Genomic DNA, 27,214 nt, shown 5'->3' with positions numbered 1-27,214 from the left:
GACCCTTGCTAGTGGCAGTATTCTAGTTCACGATATACTGATTCACGACATAGAGAACAAAGGGGCGCTATGAGACATAACCGTGCTTTACCTCAGGCATCAGACCTGTCACTGACTTAAAGAACGGAAATTAAGTCTTCGCCTAGAGTGGCTCTCTCTCCGCCATCTTGTTTTTGATCTCATTTAACCTTTTGTGCCACACTGAGAAATCTTTTCGCTCTGACAGGCAGAGTCACATGGTTTTTTGTTCCCTCTCCATCATCCCAGTGTTATTGCATTCTGTTGATATGGCTCTTTAGTGCCTGAATGATGTATGTTCTTATTACATTTTATTAATACATAGCGCAACAGAGCGTGACATGAGAAAGTGAGAGAGAAAGAGAGGTCAATTTGAATATGAATGATACATACAGATGCTTCCAATAAATATTAGCCTGTTTCTAACATGCTAACTAGCAAAAAAGCTTCTTTCTCCTCAAAAACAAATTTGGCATGTATTCAAATGGACACTGTGTTCTTGGTTAAATGGATGTCAGCCTTAATTATTCAAAAGCCTTTTGGACAAAGGACTTGGAAAGAGTGATAATGAATGATATACATCTTGGTCATTAAGACCAGGTCGAAAAATAAAGCTAATGAGTATGAGCAATATTTACAGTGGTAAATAGAAAAGTAGAGTCGTTACTTACCTAGCTACATTTCTCAAATGTTACCTTTACTATTATCATGTCCAGTAACAAAGATTTTTTTTTCCAATAAGAAGGGATGTTACAAAACATGCTGCTAAATTGTCTTTTTCCCCCTCCATATCCGATTTGTTTTAGTGAATTGGTTCATTCAGATGGTTTCATTCAACTGGCCATCATTCAAGTGTCTGTCATTTTACGACTTGGTCACACTTAAAATTAGAGTCCAATTCTCACTATTAACAAACTATTTACTACTTTTGCCTCAATAAACTCCTTATTATTCATAAGTACTAATAAACTGCCAATATCCTGGTCATTTTTATATTTGGTAAGCTTCAATGTATTTTTTTGCAGCTTTTAGTGTAGCTAACTATGATTTGCGTTTAGCTTGGCAAGCTACAGCTGTATTAGCTTCCCTAAAACATTCTTCTAAATATATTTACTTGTCAGGCTGGACATCTTTACTGTAAATATCAAGTCAGCAGAAACAAATTTTTATTTTTTTCAAGCAGTGGTGTAACTTAACAAAACATGCTATTGAATACTTAAACATACTCATAAACTGCCCTTTTTTCATATGTAGCATTGTCTGATTTGTTTAAGTGAATCAGTTTGTTCAGATGGTTTCATTCAGTGTACTGGTTCAAACGGAATTGATTCACTGAATCACAGAGGCCTCTTTTATAGCAAAATATTTAGTTGGCTTCACTGTAGATATGTATAGCAGTTTGTAGTGTAGCTAAGTAAAGTTAATATGATTAGCATTTAGCCTGGCAAGCTACAGTTGTAGTAGCTTCAACACGTTGTTCTCTGACAAAACATTACAATTTAAGGCTGTTGGTCAGGCTGAACATCTTAATTGATATTTACTTGCTGAAAGAATAAATCAACGTTTACTGTGTGATTTAAAGATACAGAATTGTTTTGGTGTTCTTCTACAGAGGTCAACTGTCGGACCGCCGTCGCAAAAGGCTACATCGCAGACCTTCTGAAGGTGTACGAAGACTGGCACAGCAACGACACCAACCTTAAAAATATTCCTATCCGTAGAGCCCTACTGCATTGCCTGCACCGTGCCGCCAACTCAGATGTGGGCAGAGACGCCATGGTCGCCGAAGGTGGCATTAGTCTTCTCTTCCAGACCACTCAGGTGATTTTTCAGCCCACTATGGTCTCAAAGTTCTCATTACATCTCATATTGTGATATTTTTGTGTTTGAACTTGTTTTTTTTTTTTTTTTTTTTTTTACTACCTTCCGTAATTACCTTTCTCTGTTCGTAATGCTTTAATAATTTGCCTTTATATCACACTGTGATTTTTATTGACCTTGCTAAGTAAACCAGCCCCAGTCGCTTCCAGATGATGCTCTAACTGTCTGTTAATGTGCTGTAAAGAAGCTTTTTTTTTTTTTTTTTTTTTTTTTTTGCTTCTGCTACATATTTTGCCGAGAGGAAAAGTTGCTTGGAGATCACATGTAGCACCTTGAAGTATTTCTAACTGATAACGTTTCGTCTGAAGACCTGCTTGACCATGAAAGGCCTTGAATCCCTGGTGGAACCGGCGATCCAGCTGATGAGGAAGTGCAATCCCAAAGTCCCTCTTCCACTGACCTCAGATAAGAGTGCCTACAGCTTTCCTCTTCCTGGGAGGCCTGTCGATGACTGGGATGCTGATTTAGGACTTTACGGTAAGGTTTATGTTCCCTGGGTTTTTAAGCCAGCTTCTTTATTGCACTGCCAAACACCCAACAGTTACTATTATTCTCCTCGCACAGTCTGTCCGTTAGGGACACTGAGTCTGTCCCACTAGAGATATTTAGCCTTTACACACTGCCTTTGGCTATTAGTGCCTGACAAAGTCCTTATCGGCCAGGCCAAATTTGCCCCTGTTATCACACAGGCGCTGGACATTTAATGAGTCTAGAAAATTCTTTCAGCCAACACAATATATCCCATTTTTCCTCTATTAGTGTAACGGTCACCAGCTTGGAGTGCCCTTGAGAGCCACCAGAGGGCACTCCACATAAGACTATTATCACTCACAAACTACATTTCCCATAACTCACTGCCCGGACTCATCATCACTGATCACATTCACCTGTACCTCATTCACTGATTGCATTCACCTGTATCTCATCCTGTTAGTCTCAGTCTATTTATACCATGTTCATTCATTCACTCACCGCGAAGTCTTGTTTAAGTGTTACACTGCATTTCTGAGCATTCTCCTGGTTTTCTTGTCTCTTGGTTTTGGATATCTTGCCCTGTTCCCTGGATTACTCTCTTGCCTCTGGTCCCTGCCTGTTTTGTTTGTTTGTTTGTTTGTTTGTTTGTTTTGACTGCCTGTCTGTGTATGACCTTTGCCTGTACATTGGATTACGCCTCTGGATTGCCCCGTACAATAAAGCTGCGTTTGGATCTAAACCTTTGTGTCTCGGAGCAGATCGTAACAATTAGACTTCTATAGTAGGAGTTGTATAATGCAGAGTATGCGAGTTGGGAAAGTTTGAATGTGTTTATATCCATACCTCTCATTGGTTCCTTCCATGTAACAAATTGTTTTTCATAACTAATAATAGAATTATCAATAAAACAAAAGACTGAACAATGTTCATTTAAATTGAATTGATTTGAATTCAAAACTGATTTAAATTTGACACTTCCATGTTCAATTTAAATTATTTTGTATAAAGTATTTTTATATATTTTTTTGTTCAATTTAAATAAGTCATATTTTATTATTACATTCAGAAATTATGTAAAATACCAATAAATAAAATTAAACATTTACAAACTTTACAAACGCTAATAAATCCTTTTTAAATTGAATGGTAATCAGAACAGAACAAGAATGAAAAATATGAAACAAAGTATGAAACAGACATAAATTATTATAGAATTCATTATAAACAATTATAAATGAATTTATTTAAAGTGCAGCTACTGGCATGTGGGTAATGCACACTTATTTACTTCTCTCATTTGGCACAAATTCAAATGTGTGCTATGCTAATACAATTATACAATTATTTAAATATTAGTAATATTATTATTGTATTACTTATTGTAAATATATAATAATAATAAAAAAAAATATTAATTCAAATGCACATATTTTCGGGATATTCTCACATATTTTATTACATATAGCCATACAAGCTATACAAGCCATAAATGACAAGACTGAACCTTGTGAAAGCAGGCAATGTGAGGAATCAGTTGTTCTAAACCAGATTCAGAGGCCATTTTGACTAAGATGCTGTTTTTTCTAACTCTAATGCTGTACAGCAGTATTGCGCATAAATTAACTACAGTGCAACCCTCTTTTGGCAGACGTGTTTCTTTTTGACTAGGTCATCTTATGCAGATGTTCTCTTTGAACAAGGTCAGAACCCGAGCAGCCGTAAAACAGAGTAAAGGAAAACAAGAAACGGAAGATATGCTTGGCCAGAGAACAGCAGATTGCTCTTCGCTGACCCAAAATACAATAGTCTATACTCACTTGTTTTGCAGGGAGCTCTGAGTTGGTTGCCCAGGCAACCCTGCCCAATGACACCGTGGGTGCTCGACTCACTACACTACAGCATAGTGAACCGTGTTAGTGTGCACGTTTTTATATATGTACGTACCACACATCTCCACCACATGTATTAATGCGTTAATACTCCTTTTCTCTGCACAAGAGTCTAGAATATTGTTGTTCAACACTTTTCATACGTAACACCTTATAGATTCAGACACCACGCAATAGTTTTCCTGCTGGGCCGTTCTCGCTAATGAGTTTCCCATTGCTTTTATCTCGAGCAAGGGAGCCGGAGAGCTGGGAAGGCCGATATCAGACCGAACTAAATGATTATCTGTTTATCGTAATAAATAGTGCGGTTGACTTTTTTTACCCACCGGGATGATACGTGTTGCCGCCTCTATCTGGTTTTAGATAACGCTGTGACCCACCCTGCTTACTAATCCAGGAGTTTCTGCAGGTTTTTCCACACTGTTAACATGCTAACCGCTAACGTTAGCATCTTTGCTGAAGACAAACCCTTCTAAACGGAAAGATATGAGTGACCCATAACACTGAGCATATTTGCTGTCCAATCTGGCCAGGCAGATAAGATGATGTTAATCTCCAAGACGATTGGACTGTAGCTGTAGTACTTCCTTGTTGCCCAGTTTCATCTGTCTTATTAGCTTTTAGCTGCGAAAATCACAGGAAAACACCCTTAGGTGATGTAAGAGATTACGGCAGTGGTTTAGTGTTTAGCAATAATCTGTTATATATAAGTATTTTAAAACCCTAACATTTAATTTTGATGGTCCTTTTTGAACATTCTGTTGACAACTTTGTAACTTTGTTATTCTAACCCTAAATTTACCAGTCCTACTAATACTCTATTAACACTCTAATGTGAGTTATTAGACATGTAGGTGTAACGCTACTTATAGTCAACAGAATGTGTTAAAGGGACCATCAAAATAAAGTGAAACCAAAAATCTTAAACCAGCCTAAGGTGGTTTGCTGGTCTTAGCTGTCCATCAAGCTTATCAGGCTAGCCTATTTTGATGGTTTTAGAGGGGTTTAGGGAGCTAGGAGACCCGCTAAATCCACTTAAACTAGCAAAGCTAAGCTAAGACTTGTTTAACACTACATTTTTAACACTGTTCCAACAGCAAAATTACTTAATGTGATTTTGACATTTTAGCAATGCTGCCATTAACATTATTAGCTCTCATAAACTGGGTTATATTAATTCACATCCTCCCTCTAAAATATATGACTCATCCTAATTTATCCCACAGTCAATTTACTCCTCATCCACACCAAATAAAATACCTTGAACACACTTTTTAAAAAGAAAAATTATGTAACCAGTCATTTGGTTTAGCAGAGGTTGTTATAAAATTAAATCGATTTTAGTGTTATGTTTTGATCTGTCATCGCATCAGATGAAAGCCTGTGAAGCGAACTCAGAAGACGCATGACTACATTTATTTCTAGTTCATTTTATTTTATCTGTAAAAGTTAAAATGTATTTAAAGAATCAAAGATCTATCTATCTATCTATCTATCTATCTATCTATCTATCTATCTATCTATCTATCTATCTATCTATCTTCTATCTATCTATCTATCTGTGTATTTATGTGTATATACACACACACACACACACACACATATATATTATTTATATAATTATTTAATATAAATAATTGTATTTATTTATTTTATATTTTTACATTTGTTTTTTTATTTGATTTCAACTGAATTATGCTTGGAAACTCTTTTTGTTTGATGGTTGTCTGTGCTCTCTGGTATAGCACAACATACTCCACCAGAGTATGTGGCAGATAACTGTTTTTATGTGAACATATCAGAGGTAGAAAGAGCTAATGCTTGAGGACTCTGGGCAGGTCCTGTTTGATCCTACAGATGAACTGCCATATTTTGCTCATCTTGACATTTACGCCTTAGTCTCGCGTGTTGTTTATCTTTCTTTCTTCCTTATTGAAAGATGACAGTTTAGAAGATGACAGTGACGAAGACACGGAGAACGAGGAGCCAGACAACAGGGACTACGTGAGTGTTTTGAGATTCGTTCTCGAGGAAGACGTGAGCAGCACCTTCAACGCATGCACGCACACATCGCGGCCTGTTCGATCCTGCGTCGTAATTTTGACAGAGCGAACGATGTGCGGTAAATTCCACTGATTCATTCTCCCTCTTAAAATGTGATTGAAGAGCAGGTTCTGCGTTTGACAGGAGCCTGACACAAGCGGCTTCCTGTTCTCACATAACTTCAATAATAGGGCCCCTGATTCAGCCATAAATCAATGACTTCACAATCCTGTCCCTGCTGAGACGGCACCACCAAACCAAAGTGCTTTCATCTTCTTCTGCCTTACACCTGCTCTTCAAATATTGTTAATGCATTTCTTTATTTCCATGTCTGCGCTTCATCCTCTTGCCATGACTAAGATGCCACATGGTACTTTATGCCCACTCTGTAGCGTGAATTCATGCTCTAAGATTTAGTTATGGACATTTACAGTGAAATATTACCCATATTGGTTAGCAGTGACCCTGATATGCCCACATACCATGTAAGTATGTGGGCATAATATTTCTACTGTTTGACAGTCACTGAAGAATTTACATTAAAACTTTGTTTTGAGAGACACTCTCCAAATATGCTACTTTTCTACTATTCAGTGAAAAAAAATGGCGGTATTTGAGTCTTGATAAAAAACAAAAAATCAGAGATTAATAAATCAATTAAAAACTGATATTAATCTGATAATTTAAGGCAATTTTCTGAATAAGAAAAGGTGAATTTACAGCAGATAAATGCCATGCGAAACAAATAAATGAATAAATAAAATATACTATTTTAAAAATAATTTTAACCTTTAAATTAAATATTTTTTATTTTTCTTTAGCCAAAATAATTTTATGCTCTAAAGTAATATTTCTGGATTATAATTACAGACAAAGTATTTTGGCTCATAACATGTCCACATATTTAAATGATTCAACTTTATCCACTTTTTCTCTTCCATTTTGTCCTCATAATGTAAAAAATCACAAGAATGTTAAGGTGCTTTAAAGGGCCAATAAATGTTTATTTTTATTTATTTGTATTTTGATCAAATGTGACATCATAGGCGTATTTGTAATGCAAGTGGGCTTTTATTGTTATGTCAAAACATAATGTAAGTGTTTAGATTTTGAGATTGATCTTCAACTTAATACTCACTTTATTGGAAAGATATTCAGAAATCTATAAAAGCCATAGAAATTGGGTAAAGTGATGCTATTAATGATTAGTGATGCTATCATTCTATTGGCTGGAGCTGGTCACATGGCCTCTGGTCCTCACATGCAGTGACAGGGGAAGACATATATTTTTCAGTCTGCAGTCAAGCTTATGAGTGAACAGCATTTATAGCTCTGTGTTTCTCCATGGCAGGAAGATGACCTGGAAACAGATGTGAACAAGCTGTGTCCCCGACCAGAGCCCGACAGACCCCTGGAGCAGCTGGGCCAATATGTGCGCCTCTGCCCTGAGCTGCACCATGACTTCCAGGTGAATGTCTTCACCCCTCTGATGCAGTAAACCAAAACCATTGAACCTCCATACCTTCATCAGCTCTGTATTTCAAAACAAGGCTTTTCAAAAAGATTTCAGGTTATATATACTAGTTACGTTTAAATGTCAGCATTTGTGACATAATGTTGATTACTTTAAAAAAAGGTTCCAAAAGGGGGTTTTCACACTAGTGCCATAGAAGAACCATTTTTGGTTCCCCAAAGAAACTTTTAAGTGAACAGTTCTTAAAAGAACCATTTTTTTTCTTAGTGTGAAGAACTGTTAAAAAATCTAAAGAATTTTAGATTCTTCATGGAACCATAGATTCCAATGACGAACCTTTATTTTTTAAGAGTCTCCCTTGTTTTCTTTAAAAAAGGCAAAATCGAGGTTACGGTTGAGACATTTACAACGGAACTAAATGAGGCCAATTTTCGGAGGATTTTAAAAGCAAAAATGTCACACTTTTAATTTCATAATAGCACTTACAATAGATATTCTGTTAAAATGTGTGTATTATTTGAGCTGTAAAGCTGTTTAAATAATTTTTACAGTGATTTAGGACATGTTGTCACGATGATAAAGTTATAAAATTGGGTATAACTTTAGATAGAAAGGGTTACCAAGTAATTTTTTTGACACTATAATCATGCTAACATGCATATTCTTGATATCTTGTGGCTATACTATTGAAACAGTGAGTATTTTGTTCACAAATTTGCCCCATTTACTTCCATTGTGTTTGAATGTAACCCAGATTTTTGGAAATTCATTTCTGTGCTATCAACACTGTGCCACAGATGCTGTCGATTGAGTGTAACTAACAGTATATAGAGCCCAGAATATTAATGCTTAACTTCAGGATGATGACAACATGAAATGGCGTTCATTTTTCTTGAGAATAACGTGCCTGATAATCCATGCACAAAAATACCAGGAATGTGCATTAAGAATGTAAATGGGTTGAATTTTGATTTCATGTTCACTTTAATCCGCTCTTGAGAAATATTTCAAAGAGATTTTTTGGAAACCGTCAGCATCTCTGGGGTTTAGTTGTTGCAGCCAGGCGTGAAAGTTACGAGTGTACTGCTCTTAATGGTAGACACCCAGGATAAAGTTTATATGAAGTGTCTCTAAGTGCACTTGGGGTGAAAATGGACCTTGTGTGGAAGCTGTAAGAGATTTTGATGGGAGCAGGATGTGCTATAATACCTACTGCAACGACAACACTATGCAGCTTAAGAGCACAACAGGGACACTGCTTGTACCGAAAATTACCTCATTATGCTTTAAAAAAATCCTTACAACGCCGGCATGTTTGCCTCACTCTTCATCTTAATAGAGTGATTTTGTTCCTGTTTTTGCTGACCTAAAGTGTTCTGGGGAAAACTGAACGTCCACAAGAAATGATTCATCTGATCCCTCAGTAGTCACAATAATTATGTGGTAGCTTTATTTATATATACATACATATATACAGTGATCCAGAAATAGTGTTGAACCTTAAATATTTCTTGTTCATTTACCTACATTCAAAATCTAATATTTATTTTCACTTTTTATTTTGAATAAAAACAATCAATCATAAATCATAAATCTTTATAGCTGGTTGCTCGACCTCTGGTGATTTCACCATTCTGCTCTTAACCCTGCTGCGGGTCAGTCAACCGTAGGGCCATTGACAGGAATGAGTGATGACATTTCAAGTTCTATAATATGTTCAGTGTGACTCTTCATTTTAAATGTGTCACCACCCTTCCCATCATGAGCGACTGGTATCGTTTTGATTGACGGCTGCTCTAGCAGCACAATAGCACGCCTGCGGCTGTCTTGCAGAAATCCCTGCGTGGCTGCCTTTAGCATGCGGATGAGTTCAAACTAATAGAAATGTCAACACACCCCCGGTCCATCGACGTTCAACTCCCTTCTTATTCAGACGCTGCCACTATTTTAATTCAAATGATATAACATGATGTACTACTGCTGTTGAAAAGCTGCTTCTCCTTGGTTCATTTCCTCTCGCACGTATTGATGTTGTAATTCCAGGTCTCGAAGGGAAATGACGAGCTACTAATTCACTTTTTTGTTTCAATTTAACATTTTTAAAATCAATTCTATCTGCAAATGCTAGACATAAAGGCCAAGCAGTTCTTGCCATGCTTCTTCCTCATAATGAGATTATTAAAGGAGAAGTTCACCCAAAAATGCAAATATGTCATTATTTACTCACCCCGACCATCTTAGATGGATTTGTCCCATTTAAATGTGTGATTAATTTGATTTGTTTAATACTACGGCTGTATAAAAAAAAGATTGTTGCTATTATTATTGCTCATAATATAAAATGTAATAAATTCTAATTTGTCATCACAATAAAAAACATGAAAACGTTACATTTATTTATAATTTATTTTGGACATTAATCTTTTCTTTAGTTATATATTATATTATATTATATTATATTATATTATATTATATTATATTATATTATATTTTATTATATTATATTATATTATATTATATTATATTATATTATTTAAAATGAAATTTTTTTTTTGATTGTCTATAATTGATTATAATGTACGAATATTCATTATACAATTTTGCATTGTTTTCTTCTGGTTTAACTCTGGTATATCAAACCCTGAAAGCATACTGTCCATCCTGGCCCCCCTTCTCCGTACGCATCTTTCATGTATCTCTCCCATTAGCATTAAATGCCACTGTGAACTGGAGACTCTGCGACTGGATTGGACGCAGGGATTGTAATCACATCGCTGCATTATGCATGCTGTGCAAAATACCAAGATGAAAAGAATTTACAGCAGGACATTCATGCCAATCAGTTCCCCGCTATTAATCTTGCATGACAACGATGCTCCACCTATAATCTTCAGGCCAAAACAAAGGCCATGATTAAATGGGTTAAATGTGTGATTAATCGAGTAAAATTTTTTAATAGATTGACAGCACTAATATATATATGTATAAAATCAAATATCCGTGGTTAGTCATGGGTCATGTATGGCATTAAAAATGTAAAAAAAGGCATTAAAAAGCATTACATTTAATGTGAAGATACCTGTGTTGCGCTGAAGAGAACACGGGTAAAACTGCAGAGCTGTCAGAAATATTGTGGGCTCGATAAAGGGTTGAGATGTGAAACATAAACCCGGAAAGCGAGATTGGCACAAAGCGTGTGCTCTCACAGGGAGGGTAACGTAAGGGTCTCTTCCCCCGAGGACTCGCCTCAGGATAATACATTTCCCTTTGATATTCAACTCTTTGTGTGATACTGTACAGGACTGCCAGGAGTTGAAAATTAGATGTGCATTTCAATTCAGCATGACACCAACATCCTGGTTTCTCTGCTGACTAAGCCGAAGACTCGACATGCATGAGCCTTTTTGTTTTGTATCTGACACAGTTCCTTAGTCAAGGCATGACGAGCATTACTGCACAATTTTAAACAGCTTACTCATAATATTTAGTTTATAATTTTATTTTCTGTTTGTGTTGATAATATATACCCTATATTGCCCTACACAGCTGCTTGTCCGAACAAAAATGATTAATTTTAATAGTGGCAGCTGTGTTTGAATTTGACACTTTAATATTTTACAGGTAAGTTGTGAATTAAGGTTTTGATTTTTGAATGTTTATTTATGCTTATATTTCCCCATGCAATAGCTTCAATGTAGCTGCTTTTTACTTTTTATAGTTTTTTTTATATGAATTGCTTCATTATAGTTTGAGTACCTTATAGCTTATAGCTTGAAAAGCTACACTTTCCAAAATTTCCCCCAAATCAGTTTGTATGTGACAACTCAAGCCAATTCATGATATTTGCAAACTTACTTAGCCAGAATTATCCATTCTGAATTGAGTTTGACAGCTGCGGAATACTTTCCCAAATGTCACAATTTTGGTAATTTATTTGCTATTTTATGTGCTGATTTCAAAACCGTCAGACATGAATAGGTTTTAATGGTTGGTGGATTGTGTAATTGAATTGACCTAAAAACAGATTAGTTCGTTTCCTATGTGAATTGAATCGCTGCTTTCTCCCTCTCACCCACTTGAACGAACAACCAAGCACACGTTCCCACAGTCCCACTCCCAGAGCTCATCAAAAGGGCTGTTGTACTTGTCTGTATCAAGTTTATGATTAAAATAAGTCTTGGAAAAACATATCTGTGCTGCTACATTGTTTTAGTGTTGTTATTTGTGGTTTCGAAAAACGAATATGACAAAGCAAGGCCCCCCCTGAGATGCAATATGCAGCCTCAAACCCGAGACGTTTTTATACAGCAAGGGTTCATTTATATTAATGCATCCTCGGCTATTGGTATTCATGGAAGTTGTGGCGTTTTTGTGTTTACACATATTTTTAGGAGTGTGAGGAGGGGAAAAAGTGAAATTTAAATGCAATGATATAGCAGAGGGTGCAGTACTAAAGTGTATCTAACAAATTCACTTTGATGGTATACAGTTTATGTGCACTGTGCTGAAGATCAGAGCAACTGATGGAACGTGGGATGCCGTTCAGATTTCAAAGATCTTCCATAGGGAGGTGAACGCAGATGATGGAGGCTTTTATCGGCATGATGTCTGCTGGAATTTCCATCAGTCAGCACATCGTTTCTAGCGTGTTTCTTGGACATTTCACGTTCACCTTTGGGATGAGCCAGGGAATTGGACCACGGGCCCTTTTCCCGCTAAATTTATGGAAATGTATGAGGCGTGAGCTTAAATTGTTATTTGGTTGCTCTAAAAGCAGCTAGGGCCCTTGGCTATTTTGATACAGTTCATTTTATGCCTGTCAAAGACTGTAATTGGACGACCCTATTTGCTGTCAGTATCACTCTTTTGAAGTCAATAGAAAGCTGGAAGTGATGTGCACCACTCTGGGCTGCATCCTCAAAACAATTCCTTACCCTTTTTTGGCTTTCCTCCCTCAATATTCTCTCAAGAAACCCTTTTATTTCCTCTAGAGTTTATTTTGGGTTGTTATTCTGCGGTACTGTGTGGTTGGCGGTGCCAGGGGGAAAACAGGATATCTTGTGGGTGATGTTTACTGTAATCTCTCTTTGTCTCCTTTTTGCTGTTTTCTCTTACACTTTTGATTTAAGAGTTGCTGATGTGGCCACAAGTATAAAGAGCTGACATCTGTGGATGCTCTTGATATTTTCCCCCATGAATATCAACATTAGATCTGCAGCTTCTTTCTAACAGTTGGGAAATCATGTCTTCTAGGATTTGGACTCCAGCTCAGAGGTCGATGAAAGCTCAGATGATGACAGCACTCTGGACAGGGACTTGAACAAAGAGACGGCAAGTGACCAGGGAGACTCCCCGTCGCTCTCCGACCAAGAAGAAAATCACCTCCAGACAAAAGACTTCCATAAACATTACCTCAGCTGCTCCAGGAGAGGCCAGGAAGGCCACTCCAGCATGGTGGACAGGCTTCTGGAGAGGTACGGGACTTGCATTCCCAACCATAATCCACGTCTCTACACCGCCACTGCTGCCAGTACCAAGTCTGTTGCTGGATACTCCATCCTAGCCTTCCCTGACTTCTGGGGACACCTGCCTCCTCAAGAGCAGGAGCCCATGGCTAAAAGACCACCACATGTGCAGAGGTGAGAATTTAAATCTTTCAAATTATGTCCCACATATATTTTGATTAAAGGAAAAGAGTTCATAGGAATTATCCATCCAAATTCTCAACTGGTTCACAAGTGGCGACCCAACGCGGTACCAAAAAATGTAATCCCTTGCAAAAGGAACAAAAGGTCTTGCATAGTAACTTGCTGACCCACAAATATGAAGAATTATCAATATTACTTTGGTTAAATAGGAAAATTCAACAGTTTTTATGCTATGTTTAAAAAAAACATGAAAAGAAAATCAGAATAAAGAATACGTTGGTAAAATGTACTGTTTGTTTAAGATGTTAAGAAATTGTTTTTATTATAACCCCCATTGCAAATCAGGTTTATTGGCAAAATGTACAGACTCAAATCAAACAAAAGTAACTGAAATAGCTCAAATGTTTAAAGTGGTCACTGAGCCACCACCATGCTTAACTGTAGGCAGAGTGTTCTTTTCAGCATATGCTTCATTCTTCTTCCTCCAGACACACCGCTGACCCATAGGGCCGAAAAGTTCCAGTTTTGTTTCATCGCTCCACAGAACAGAATCCCCAAACTTCTGTGGCTTATTTATATGATTTTGAGCAAATTGGAGCTGACTTTTCTTGTGCTTTTGGGTCAGTAATGGTGTACGTCTTGGAGTTCCGGCATGCGTTTAGTACGCACCTTACTGTGCAGCTGAAACCTCAGTGTCTGTTGCCACCAAGTCTTGCTGCAGGTCTTTTGCAGTCACTCAAAGGTTTTTCTGAACCTGCCTTCTCAGAAATCTGGTCGAGCCACTCATAGCTTCCTTTCTCTTCCCCATTCAGGTAGTGTAACCACTGTTCCTTTAACTTTGAACTTGCGAACTGTGCTTCCAACGGTGTCTCTGGGAACGTTTAGTGCGTTCATTCAAGTCATCAAGTCATTAAAAGTTGCCTTTTAAAGGACAAGTTCGGTATTTTACACTTAAAGCCCTGTTTACAGATCGTATCTGATGAAATAGAACGGTTAAGATTGCGAAATAAACCTAAAATTCTCGGGACAGCAGCATGTGTCCAAATTTTTATCTTAACCGTTCTATTTCATCAGATACGATCTGTAAACAGGGCTTTAAGTGTAAAATACCGAACTTGTCCTTTAAGTTGAATTTGGGGAAACCACTTGAAACATTTGTTGTGTTGAGCTATTTCAATTACTTTTGTTTGATTTGTTCATTGCAAACAGCTGAAAGTCTACATTTTGCCAGTAAACCTGATTTGCAATGGGGGTTGAATAATTTAAATTACAACTGTGTATATATATACATGTATATATATAAATGTGTGTATATATATATATATATATATATATATATATATATATATATAAATGTGTGTGTATATATATATATATATATATATAGTTCCAAACAAAGCCACAGCAGAACTGTGTTGCATCTCTGAGCAAAAGACAGTGGTGTTTCATTACTGTATGAATCCACATCTTTTAACGAATCGAATGAGCCAATGATTCAGTGACTCACTTATTAAGACATTACAGATAACAAAACATATGCAAAGTGTTTTCTATTAGGGTTGTATTTCATTTGTATTTTTGTATCTAGCTGTATTTTCCCCTGCTTTTTGTAATCCTATCAAAGATTTTTCACAGCATTCTTCTTCTGATCAACTATGAAAGTCTGTATTGCAAAAACAATCCTGATTCAACATGAAGGAGCTCTCCATTCACCAGGGATCACATTTATTATTCAGTATTAAAAGATTTAAAGAGACAGTCGCTTTGAGAGACATATCTGGGGAATGGAGGAGAATTACTCTAGTGTTTTGTTTGCTCGTAAAAGCTGTGCCATTACAGACTGCGAAAAGTATTCATGAAAAACAACAAAAAGATGTTTGGTTCCATAAAGGCGCTTTCAAAACAACTCCCCGAAGATGCCTTAATTTGTACTTTTAGTTTTTGTTGTGGGTTTTTGCACAAATTCTGTGTTCCATAATGCAGCTGTTTTTAACCTTATAGGTTTGCATGTTGTTGAGATTGCCAGAAAAAGAAAACAATGCAAATATTAAACTTCATTTATAAGCTCATTTGTCTAAATCAACTCACGTGGACACAATTTAAGGCCTATCTTTACTTACACATTGCCATATGCTAATGATTGTAAACATCGGCACTGAGTCATTAAACTCACTGTAAGTAGAAATGAAATCCATTAAAATATTTTCTCTCCGAGTTATACTTTCTTGCCTTAAGTGAGCCTTTCTGCTCTCGCTGGCTGCTTTGCTCTCAAACACCCAAACTCTTCTCTAGTGAGGAAAAGCCCTTAAATCTATATCTAATTATGGTAGCCCCCTTCGGAAAACTTGTTTTTGCCGAAAACTTTCTTCAATGTGCAAGGGGGAGATTAAAGGGAATAGACATTTATTTCAGTCATTTCTGTAGTTTATTGTGTTTCCTCAAGGGTAAGATAAGTTTATATGAGTTCTATTGGTGTCATTTTAACTCAAAAACAGTCACTTTTGGAACAGTTTTAAGAAGAACGTGTCATACAGCCTGTGACATTTTGAAAAAAGTTAGTTTTAATTCCACATATTGCTTCCTACTCCACCGTTGACTTTTGATAAGTCTAAAACATTTGCAGTTGAATTTGACATCTTAAAATGTTTGTTAAAAAAAAACACATTAGACATGTCTGACACATTTTGACAATAGTTGCAGGAAAATGACTCTCACAAGGTTTACTTTTAACCTTTGTGATGGTCTACACTCAGGATTTAACATAATGAAGGACAGAATGCTTGTTTATGTCGTATTGTTTTATAGTTCTTTCCATGAAGTAAACAATTTGATGAGAGCGCGCCCAGTTTATTGCCGGTCACAGCGGACTGTTAACTTTGTTTTCGCTCATTCATTCAACCCCATTATCATCTGAAATTTGCTCTCGGGATTGAAAAGTCCACACAGATTGTTTTTTTTCTCTCTCGCATTTTGCTCATTCGCGTCGAGAGAAAGGCCTTATTGTTGTTTATCAGCGACAAAGAAATAATGCACACAAACAACCAAGAAAATTTGCCAATTAGCATAATGTAGTGCAAAAAGAGGAGGCATTATAGAGTTGATTTGGAAATTGCCTCATCCACAGAATTGAGAACCCGCCATCATCACTGCTTTAGGCAGACGTCTGCACACTGTATTATTAGTTTGTGGGAAAATGTAAGTCGTTATTTACCAATAATCTTCTCTCCAGTGAGCCATTGACCATGAGTCCCTGAGTTGAATTCATGAACTGGATCAATCAGATTCACGAATCAGTCGTTCAGGCCAGTCTTGAGAATTGAATGAATTGAAAATAATTTATTCAAAATGGTGATTAATTCACAAATCAAATATTATAGGATGATATAATATTATAATACAGCAATATAGCACTCAAGTCATATGGCATATGGGCCACTTTTAGTTTATGTACAGTATACATATATATCTACTCTTGGAAATCAAAGTCACTGATTTCAAATCTTTTTCTTTTTTTTCAGGAGGAAAGTTTTTGAAGACATTAAGCGTCTCATCTGTCCAGAGGACATCATCAACAAGGTTGTTTTTGACATGGACGATCCCAGGTAACACTTCTTTTCTTTTTCTTTTTGAACGCTTTATAACTGAAACAATTACAATAGAGATTTGAAAAGGGTAATTGTGGTAGAAATACATTTTTAGGTGCAGTCTTACTTGAGATTGGGTTTTAATCGTATAGTTCCTCAGTCCTCACCTTGTGTGTGTTTATCCAGTCAAGCTTGATTTGACGTGACCGTGTGTGTCAGGGGCATTCTGGGTGATAAACCCTTGAATGGACAGTGTCTCTCTGCCAGCTCAGATGCTGATGGACAGCTTGTCGTCTGTCATGTAGTTTGTGGGTTAGCAGTAAAGAACAGTGTTGTGTTATCTGAGCCGTGTGCCTCCATCATGTGGACAGTGTTCTGCTGTGAATTCACTTGTCATTTGCAGCGTGACTGGAATTTATTGACGTAAAAGGTGTAGAATGAATGATTTAGCAAGAATCATGGTTGCTGTGAATCAATATCTGGGATAAGTATGGTGATAATTCACTTGTTTGTTAAGCTAATGTGACAATATGGTGGAGTGTAACATGCTCAATCAGCACAGCTGTCCAAAAATGTATCTCTCTTTCTTTCATCTGTTCTTCTATTCATGCTTTTCTGTTTATCAGACTTCTCCAATTAATTTAATGTGTCCCTTTCTTTCTCTTTTCTTTCACATTTGCTCCTTTCTGTCCATCATTCATGTCTTTCTCTTTTTAATTCCTTTAACCCCCCTTCCTTCCCTTTCTCCTTTCCTTCAACCTATTTCCCTTCCTTCTTTCCTTTCTTCTTTTTTCTTCAATTGTCTTTCTTTGATTTCCTTCCCTTCTATTTTAAATATGTCATTCCTTGCTTCCTGTCTTTACATTTTCTCTTTGTTCCTCCTTCCTTTCCTTCCTTCCTTCCTTCCTTCCTTCCTTCCTTCCTTCCTTCCTTCCTTCCTTCCTTCCTTCCTTCCTTCCTTCCTTCCTTCCTTCCTTCCTTCCTTCCTTCCTTCCTTCCTTCCTTCCTTCCTATGTTCAATTTGGTTCCTGTCTTTTCTTTCTTTCTTATTTGTTTTTTTCCTTCCTTTGTCTTTGCTTCCATCCTTTTATACGTTCATTCTGTCCTTCTTCCTGTCTTTCTCTCTGCTTCTTCTTTGCTTACTTCCCGTCTTTCCCTTTTCCTTCCTTCCTGTATTACCTTTTTGCTTCCTTTATTTTCTATCCTTCCATCCTATGTTCATTCTATCCTTCCATACTATGTTCATTCTGTCCGTCCTTCCTTCCTTCCTTCCTTCCTTCCTTCCTTCCTTCCTTCCTTCCTTCCTTCCTTCCTTCCTTCCTTCCTTCCTTCCTTCCAACATTCATTCTGTTCTTCTTTATTGTTTTTCTGTTTTGCTTCCTTCCTTGTTTTTCCTTTTTTCCTTCCTTCCTTTATTCTCATTTTTATCTTTTCCTACCTTCCTTACTACATCTTTCTCTTTCCTTCCTGTATTTCTTTTATGTTCCTTCTTATTATCCTTCCTTCATTTTTATATTTCCTCCCTGTCTTTCTCTTTTCTTCATTCCCTTTCTTTCTTGTTTTCCTGTATTTTCTTTCCTTCATACATTCATTCTATTCTTTCTTTCTTTCTTTCTTGCTTGCTTTCTTTCTTTCTTTCTTTCTTTCTTTCTTTCTTTCTTTCTTTCTTTCTTTCTTTCTTTCTTTCTTTCTTTCTTTCTTTCTTTCTTTCTTTCTTTCTTTCTTTCTTTCTTTCTTTCTTTCTTTCTTTCTTTCCTCAGTCCACAGTGTTCCACCGATATGTGTCCCAGTTCCCTTCGATTTTTCTCCAAATTTGAGAGTGGGAACCTGCGAAAAGCCATTCAAGTCCGCAGGTGAGTCTCTGCATTACAATACAGTGCACGTACACAAGCACACAGACGTTCAACCATGTACTGCAGACAGCGCGGCGAGTGCCCTTGGGCCTCATTTGTAGTGCGTTTGCAGTCACACTCTCTCTCCCTCATTCTTATGTTTCCACTCTTTCAGCAAGCTTGTCTCGTCAACGCATGCAAGATCAAATCAAAGACGCTGTCTACAGAGCAGTTCCGATGCGCTTAAATAAAAGAGCCGACGTTATATTTTTCCAAATGAAATGTAGCGCCGTAACAACAGATAGGGATGGAGTGAGATTTCTCTCTGTCGTTTACGCAACACATTTCTCAGCCTCTCTCTCTCTCATTACTTCTCTCCTATTCTCTCTTACACCCACTTTGTCTGATTTTCTCCTGTCTGTCTATCTTTCACAGTCATGAATATGATTTGATTCTCAATGCTGATGTCAACTCCTCTGCACACTATCAGTGGTTCTATTTTGAAGTCAGTGGCATGGTGGCCGGCGTGCCTTATCGTTTCAACATCATCAATTGTGAGAAAGGAAACAGCCAGTATAACTACGGTAAGCCATACGTTAGCGACTGCCATGGAGCCATATGGTTTACACAAGTAGTATATCCTATTCCTGGATCAGCAATGTTGTTTTAGAAACCAGGGTTATTGTAATGAACTAAAACTATTACAAATAAAAATAAATAAAATAATAATAAATAAAATAAAATAAAATATATATATTTTTAACTTGACTTACCAAATTAACTAAAAGTAAAACTGAAATAAAAATTACTAAAATCTACAAACATATTTTTTTAAAAATGAATAAGTGACAAAAGCACAACAACATTTTTTAAATTAACTAAATAAAAATAAAAATGTTAAATACAAAAAAACTATAAAAGTATCTCAATGATACTAAAACAAAAGAAACAACAAATGATTGAAGTAATAGGTATTTATGCACACTTTAATCCAAGGTACAAAATCCAAGGCTTTTTTTTTAATATAACATTTTGGTACACAACTCATTCTGTATCTTTTGTGGTATGAACATGATCTCCTCAAATCACCATAAGTTGATCCAGGAATGTGTCCTCCTTGTGTAAACAATGCTTTGTTTGTTATGTGGACCAGGTGAGGGTTATAAGAGCTGTTTTTAATACCGCACACTAAGGTTGTATATTCTACGATTGTTCTAGATGGCACTGATTTTGACATCCCTCTCCTCAAAAGAAATACAGCACACCAGGCATGAGAAGATGCCACAGTGGTAGCAGCTAAATCATATCATAGCCTCACATTGCTCTCAGACACAGCGGTGGGCCTGAGCAGCTCTTAAATCTGACACTAGCCGTATATTCCCCGGAAAATACAATGCTCCGACGTTTCTAAAGTTCCTCCCCCCATAAAGCGTTTTCAATGGCCCTTGACTGCCTTTTCTTAATTTTGGTGTGCAGCTGGGCATTTTAAGACACTCGTGCTGGCCCGAAGTCAGTGTTTTATGTCTCTATATTAAATGAGATGTCCTTTACTTTTGACCTTATTTGAGTTTGAGTAAAACGTACTCTCAACAAACATCTACTTTGAGAGAATGCATTTCAGGGAACTCTGTCAACATCTCTTCTTCGGGGAGTCAGTGTTTTGGAGAAATGGTTCAGCGTGTTGGTTTTAAGAAAGGAATGCCTTGCCTTTCCATTGAAAGAGCCGATCAGCTTTTTTTTAAACAGATGATATTTATTTATTTATTTTAATATAACTGCTCTATAACTGTTTTGGTGATTTTAGCTTTTCTCATTCAATGTTTTTAGTTTTTAGTTGAATATATTTTATTTATTCCTGTGATGGAAAAGCTGAATTTTCGGCATCATTACTCCAGTCTTTAGTGTCACATGATCCTTCAGAAATCATTCTAATATGCTGATTTCGTGCTCAAGAAACATTTATTATTAATTTCAATCAACAACATTTATTTCAAATAGAAATCTTTTGTAGAATAATAAATGTATTTAATGTCACTTGTAACCAATTGAATGCATCCTAAGGGCCAGTTCACACAGAATGCACTTTTGCGGTTAAAATTCCAGGTTAATGTAATGGGGAAAAAGGCCAACATGGTCTAGAGACATTTTTTAAAAGTTGAACTTCTTTTAACTTGAGGCCACATTTTTAGAAAGCTGTGTCATGTTTACCTATTGAATTCAGGGTAGACCCAAAAATGATTTGATTTTTATATTTTTATAATTATTTGATTTGGCAATTGGCCACACTGAAAACATCCACTTTTATCGTGTCTGTTTTTGTGCAAAAGCTAACAATCTGCATGTTTAGCAATTACAGAATGACCTTTAAATGACTGACTGTTTGACATGGTTCATTACTGTATGATTGTCCCGTGTTGTTTCAGGCATGCAGCCTGTGCTGTATTCTGTGAGAGAGGCTCTGGAGGGCAGACCACACTGGGTGCGATCAGGCTCTGAAATCTGCTATTACAGGTACTTTGCTTTTGCATTTTGCTTCAGTTCTTCACATTTAACCCCACATTCCTTCACTACACCTCGCTTTACTGTACTCTTTCTTGAAAAAGTGAAATCTATTCTTTGTTCAATATACTGCACGTGTACCGTCTAATTGTGCTTTTGACTTCCACAGAAATAATTTCTGCCCTAGGAGAGGTCAAAAATGTTCTTTCTACACGCTGACCTTCACGGTGACCTTTCGCCATGATGATGATGTGTGCTACTTGGCTTACCACTACCCTTACACGTACACCACCCTTCAGGTGTTTGGAATTACCCTCTTTGTATGAATATGTGTCCTCTATGGAGATAATGGAGATTATAATAATCCCTGGTCATAATTAGTAATTCACCAAAATTATTTTTACGAAAACTGATGTATGCATTTAAATGTAAATATTTAAACGGTGGCTGACATTTATTCAAACATACTTTAAATAATTACTACCACAGACTAAGTAAAAAATGATGAAAATATAATATAGTGCATATATTTAGCAAAATTAGTCATTTTTTCTAGTTGACTATCACTGTATGGACATTGAATGGCTTTTCTGAGGTATGTAACATTACGTGAGATTGTTTACAATCAGTTTTATTGATGTCTTTCCGTGGTTGGAACACTGATTGAGCGATTACCTGAGACATGATACATTTCTTTCAACATATCTTCAGATGTTTATTTCATGCTATAACCAGAGGTTATTTCAACAACTGTAACTAAGCCCCTTTCACACAGCATGTTGATCCTGGGAAATTGCTGTAAAATTGCTAGAGTGCCTTCTGTGTGAACGCAAACATGTCTTGGGATTGATGCCGGGATCGATGCCGGGATGGGGACCTAGTAACATTGCCGGGATCAGTCCCGGAACGTGGCCTTTGTGAACAAAAGCCAGGACAAATGACGTAAAAGGGTATTTTGTTGCTCTTAGAAGAAAGTTTTTGTTCGTCATCAACAAAGAAAGAATGAAAAAATGTCTGCAAAATAGAATAAAGCAGAGACCAGGGAGCTCCTTACTATCCGCGCTGAAGCTGAGATCGTTCGCCAGCTTTGTGGAACGGTACGCGATGCGTTTGTGTACGACCGAATCTGGGAAAAAATGCTCGGGCGTGGTTTCTCGAGATCGAGAGCGCAGATCATTAGTAAACTTAAGACTGCGTAAAAAAATCCTCCCAAGTGCACGACTACAATGGAAAGAGCCGTAGCGGAAGATTAGACTTGTCTTTCTACAACACATCCTGACATCACTTGTCTTTACGGGATCTTTACGGGAGGTGTGTGAACACACTCACGGATTCTGGAAAATCACTGGCAGTGTGATCTGGCAGAGAACCAAAATCAAACATTATCCGTGTATTTACCGGAATCTCTGTGTGAAAGGGGCTCTAGAGGAACAGATGACTGGTTGATGTGCTGCTTGAACTGAGGAGGCTACACCGATCTGTCACGCATCAAAGCAACATTTATTGTTTCAATTTAGTTATAAAATTGACTTCGAAAAAGTCAATGACTTCGAAAAGATGCTCTGACTTTGAAAAGCTTATTGCGATTATTGTGTGGTAGGCGCTCTACAAATAATGTTTAGTGAAGCTTTGATCGCGCATCAGCTAAAAACAGCATAGACTAAAAGATTTCAAATCGATTTAAATAAAGAAATCATTATTGTCAACCTAGCCGTAGTGTTCATACAGCTGAGATGATTACCTGTTGTAGCTGGTCTACATTGTGTGCATGAAATAGACACTGGCACAGTCAGAACACGCCATCAGATTCAGTCAATGATTTCAGCCCTCCTAAACTGATATATTTTTGGTTGCTTTAATGTCAGTGCATCAGTAGTCATAATGGCTAATGACTAAAGCAAATGTTTTTGCAATTGTTCTCTAGACCCATCTGAAGATGTTGGAGAAGTCAGTCGACCCACAGAAAGTTTTCTTCAGGCAACAAAACCTCTGTGACACGCTGGCGGGGAACTCCTGCTCCTTAGTCACGATCACTGCCTGCCCCACTTCCAGAGCCTGGAAACATCTGCACCAGCTGCGTAAGTCTGACAGTAAAACTCACAATGAGTCAGATTTATGCTCTTGTGTGTCAACACACCTGTGTGCTAAGCTAAAGGAGTATGTGTGTGTGCTCGTACAATCTGTACGGAGTATCTGAGCTTTGACACCTCCTGTCAGAGGAGGAGTTGAGGAGCATCTGTGTGTGTGTGTGTGTGTCTTTTTGGGTGGGTGGGTGAGTGGGTGGATGTATGTGTGGAGGACACCGTTAGACGGGATGACAGTGCTTGACTGGACAAAAAGTTAGTAGAACTAGGAGGGCACATATGGATTGAGAGGAAGTCAGGTTGACTCTTTCTTGTTGGTAGTCACTTCAAAGGCATTTACATTTACATTTAATCTTTTAGCAGACGCTTTTATTCAAAGCGACTTACAAATGAGGAGAGCAATAGAAGCAATCAAACCAACAACAGAGCAACAATATGCAAGTGCTGTGACTAGTCCCAGTTAGTCTAGCACCATACATGTAGCATTTATTTTATATATATATATAGAATATTAAGTGTTAGTATTAATGGGTCAAGTGTTGATGAAAAAGATGCATCTTCAGCAGTTTCTTGAAAATGACTAAAGACTCAGCAGCTCGGGTTGAGTTAGGCAGGTCATTCCACCAGCTTGGAACAGTCAAGGGTCAGTGGAAATGATTGTGTGCCTCTTTGGGATGATGGCTCCACTCACTACTTCAGACCTATGTGCCCTCCAGAAGCTTGCGTTCTGGAAGTGAACGGCGCCACTTTCAGAACGCAAGTTTCTCGAGGGCACATAGGTCTGAAGTAGTGAGTTTATGTATAGGGGTACAAAGCCAGTGGTTGTTCTTTACAAACATCAGTGCCTTGAATTTGATGCAAGCGGCAATTTGCTACCAGTGCAATATATATATATATATATGTGTGCGTGTGCGTGTGTGTGTGTGTACATATGTATGAGGGGCCGTATAAGCCAAAATCCATTCTTCTACTGTCACACACATACATTCTCCTTTCACATACATACATTTCTACTCTCACACTTATACATTCTCCTTTCACATATATACATATCTACTCTCACATTCACATTCATTCTCCTTTCACATACATACATTTCTACTCTCACATTCACACTCATTCTCCTTTCACATACATACATATCTACTCTCACAGTCTACAGTCTTGAATTGGGACTTGTACCCACTCTTGCATTAAAGCTGGCAGGTGTGACTGTCAGCTGCAGGTGAAACTACAGAGATAGATGTTTCAGACTGAAGGAAGACCTAGAGGGACATGCTGACCCAGCTGTGGGCCACTTCCTATGGGTAGCACGATGCTCACCAACCCTCGTCTCCTGATGAATATGGAGGCGAAACATCTGCAGCTTTCTCCCCATAGACCCACAAGGAGCATCTGGCTCGGTTGGGGGTGGAGGGACGGCCTGTTCCGATCAACCGACTGCTGACAGTCCCCAAGACACTCCGACATACTGCAAAGTGACCTGCTGACAATTCCCAAAGACTGCCGAACACAGTGACCTGCTCGCAAACTTGACACTTGTGCCATTGATCAAAGACTGCCAGTTATTAGCGCGTTTACATTAGCTGTGCCTGAACTTTGTGTGCGCATTTGTTTATGCTAGTGTAATCAAATCACAATGAAAGCACTCATATGGGCTTTCTTCAGGAATTCATTGGCTAATGAAATCAGTGACATGGAAATTACTTATTTTATTTTTAATTCAGATATTGTTTTAACAGCATCACACTTTGAATATGACTCCTATCCTATCCTTTGAAAGCATCGGGACCCTTATATGATTATTATTCCATAACTTATTTTTAGTGAATAGATGTCCTGCTATTTTAACACTTCGATGATCAACATACAAATTATAAAAGCAAAATACATAAGAAAGAAGCACAGTGCTGGGAAAAGTAATTTTTTTAAATTAACATACTTTTATATATTTATTTAATTTCTCTTTTAAAAAAAATACATTCATTTTATTATTGAAGCCAGTTTCTATTTAGCGAAAAATGTAATTGTGACATCACAGTTGCAGCTATTTTTAACAAAATATAATTTTATATCTTACAACTGTAACATTATTTCTTGTAATTGCAACTTTATAGCTCATATTGGGACTTTGTATCTTACAATTGTGACCAGGGGTGCAAAAAGATGTTTTAGGTTGGAGGTGCTAAACTACATTTGCCAGAAAAAAACAATATTGAGTCAATAAAACACAATGGACCGGTCGACGGGACATAAATTAAGCCTTTAAATAAAAGGGTTATTGAGCTCTTTACATTGTCATATACAATAAAACAACCTGCACAGCGACATGAAATCAAAACGAACACAAAAAACTGCCTAACTTACACAACACCGAAGGTGGACATGCACTCACTAATACGAATACTTTCTACGCACACTGCAATGGTCACTATATGACGTCACACTCTGCGCGTAAATTAAAAATATATATATCTATAATTCGATATATAAATAATACTTTTTTTAAATAGCCCAGTTAAAGTGTTAATTACAAATAAATTACTTAATGCTAAAAATGAATAAATTTAAATGAACAAAAATTTGCGTTGCATTTACAATCCTGTGAAAATGCTGCACCCTTACTCGCCGCGCCCCTGATTGTGACTATATTTTTTGTAATTGAGACTCATGACACGTTGCCATAACACAACATCTAATGCAATTCAATCTAGATAGAATATGCATTTTTATTGTAAAAAGTATACAGATTTTGATAAAATGTCATAAAAAAAAAATGCAAACGAGCTGCATCTTATAAGTGGCTGGATGCTGGAATATTATCACTAAGTAATCTGTAGTATACATTTGCAACTGTAACCGAATTCTTCTTAAAATCGCTGCTTAAATAGAAATAAGTTATAGTACAGTTTTATCCAAATATGTATAGTCTACCAAATTTGAAGAAAATATCTTTCCCATCAGTTGACACACAGTACTGTTGTGACAGCCGCAGCAGCAGTCAAACACAGCCTCACTGCAGTGAACAGCATCCAGCGAGATTCACGTGGCTCTGTGTAAACATCAATCCCGAAACACACACACACACACTCACACATGCAGTGCACCTCATCCATCTGTCATCGTCCTGCTGAGTGTGTCGTCCCAGCTGACACCATGCCGAAACATCACAGTGCATTTCATTAATCTGAACATCCGTACAAAAAAAAAGTGTCAGTAAATCAGACTCTCTATCAAGCGATCCATAGACAGATGTGTATATGTAATATACAAGATAAATTATATAACTCCAATAACTATTAGATTCTTAAAATTCTATTCTTAAAATGTATGTGATGTGACGTAAAGGCCAAGTATGGTAACCCATACTCAGAATTCGTCCTCTGCATTTAACCCATCCAAGTTAGTGCACACACATTAAGAGCAGTGAGTGGTGAACACACACACACACACACAATACAAACCGTGAACACACACACACACACCCGGAGCAGTGGGCAGCTATTTGCAGCGGGGCTGGGGAGTGATTGGGGGTTAGGTGCCTTGTTCATGTATTGAGGGTGGAAGAGAGCGCTGTTCATTCACTCCCCCACCTACATTTTTCCTGCCGGTATTCAGAATCAAACCCGCAACCTTTGGGGTACCAGTCTGACTCTCTAACATTGGGCCATGACTGCCCCTAAAATACATACATTTGCTTGTAAAAATGACACCCGATTCATAGAATGACATGTAAACAATTTCAAATGAACGCTTATGAGTTTACTGTACTTACTTACTTGTGAACT

General features: G+C 37.3%; 1 protein-coding gene across 3 annotated transcripts in view; it reads left to right on the top strand.

Moving 5' to 3' along the window:
• Nucleotides 1–27,214, top strand: part of agbl1 (AGBL carboxypeptidase 1) — a 206,172-nt gene that overhangs the window by 96,473 nt on the left and 82,485 nt on the right. For all 3 annotated transcript variants that reach the window (XM_082160183.1, XM_082160184.1, XM_082160185.1), the window contains 11 exons: nt 1,631–1,839; nt 2,208–2,376; nt 6,202–6,266; nt 7,657–7,773; nt 13,033–13,418; nt 16,946–17,029; nt 18,772–18,864; nt 19,279–19,427; nt 21,267–21,354; nt 21,512–21,641; nt 23,267–23,420. In XM_082160183.1, the coding sequence (XP_082016309.1) occupies nt 1,631–1,839; nt 2,208–2,376; nt 6,202–6,266; nt 7,657–7,773; nt 13,033–13,418; nt 16,946–17,029; nt 18,772–18,864; nt 19,279–19,427; nt 21,267–21,354; nt 21,512–21,641; nt 23,267–23,420 (1,644 nt within the window). The remainder of the gene's footprint in view (nt 1–1,630; nt 1,840–2,207; nt 2,377–6,201; nt 6,267–7,656; nt 7,774–13,032; nt 13,419–16,945; nt 17,030–18,771; nt 18,865–19,278; nt 19,428–21,266; nt 21,355–21,511; nt 21,642–23,266; nt 23,421–27,214) is intronic.

Source organism: Leuciscus leuciscus (assembly GCF_965113295.1).
Source record: "Leuciscus leuciscus genome assembly, chromosome: 25".
In the NCBI taxonomy this organism is placed as follows: domain Eukaryota; kingdom Metazoa; phylum Chordata; class Actinopteri; order Cypriniformes; family Leuciscidae; genus Leuciscus; species Leuciscus leuciscus.
Note: the sequence above shows the minus strand (reverse complement) of the source record. Positions and strands in the feature narration are given on the sequence as shown.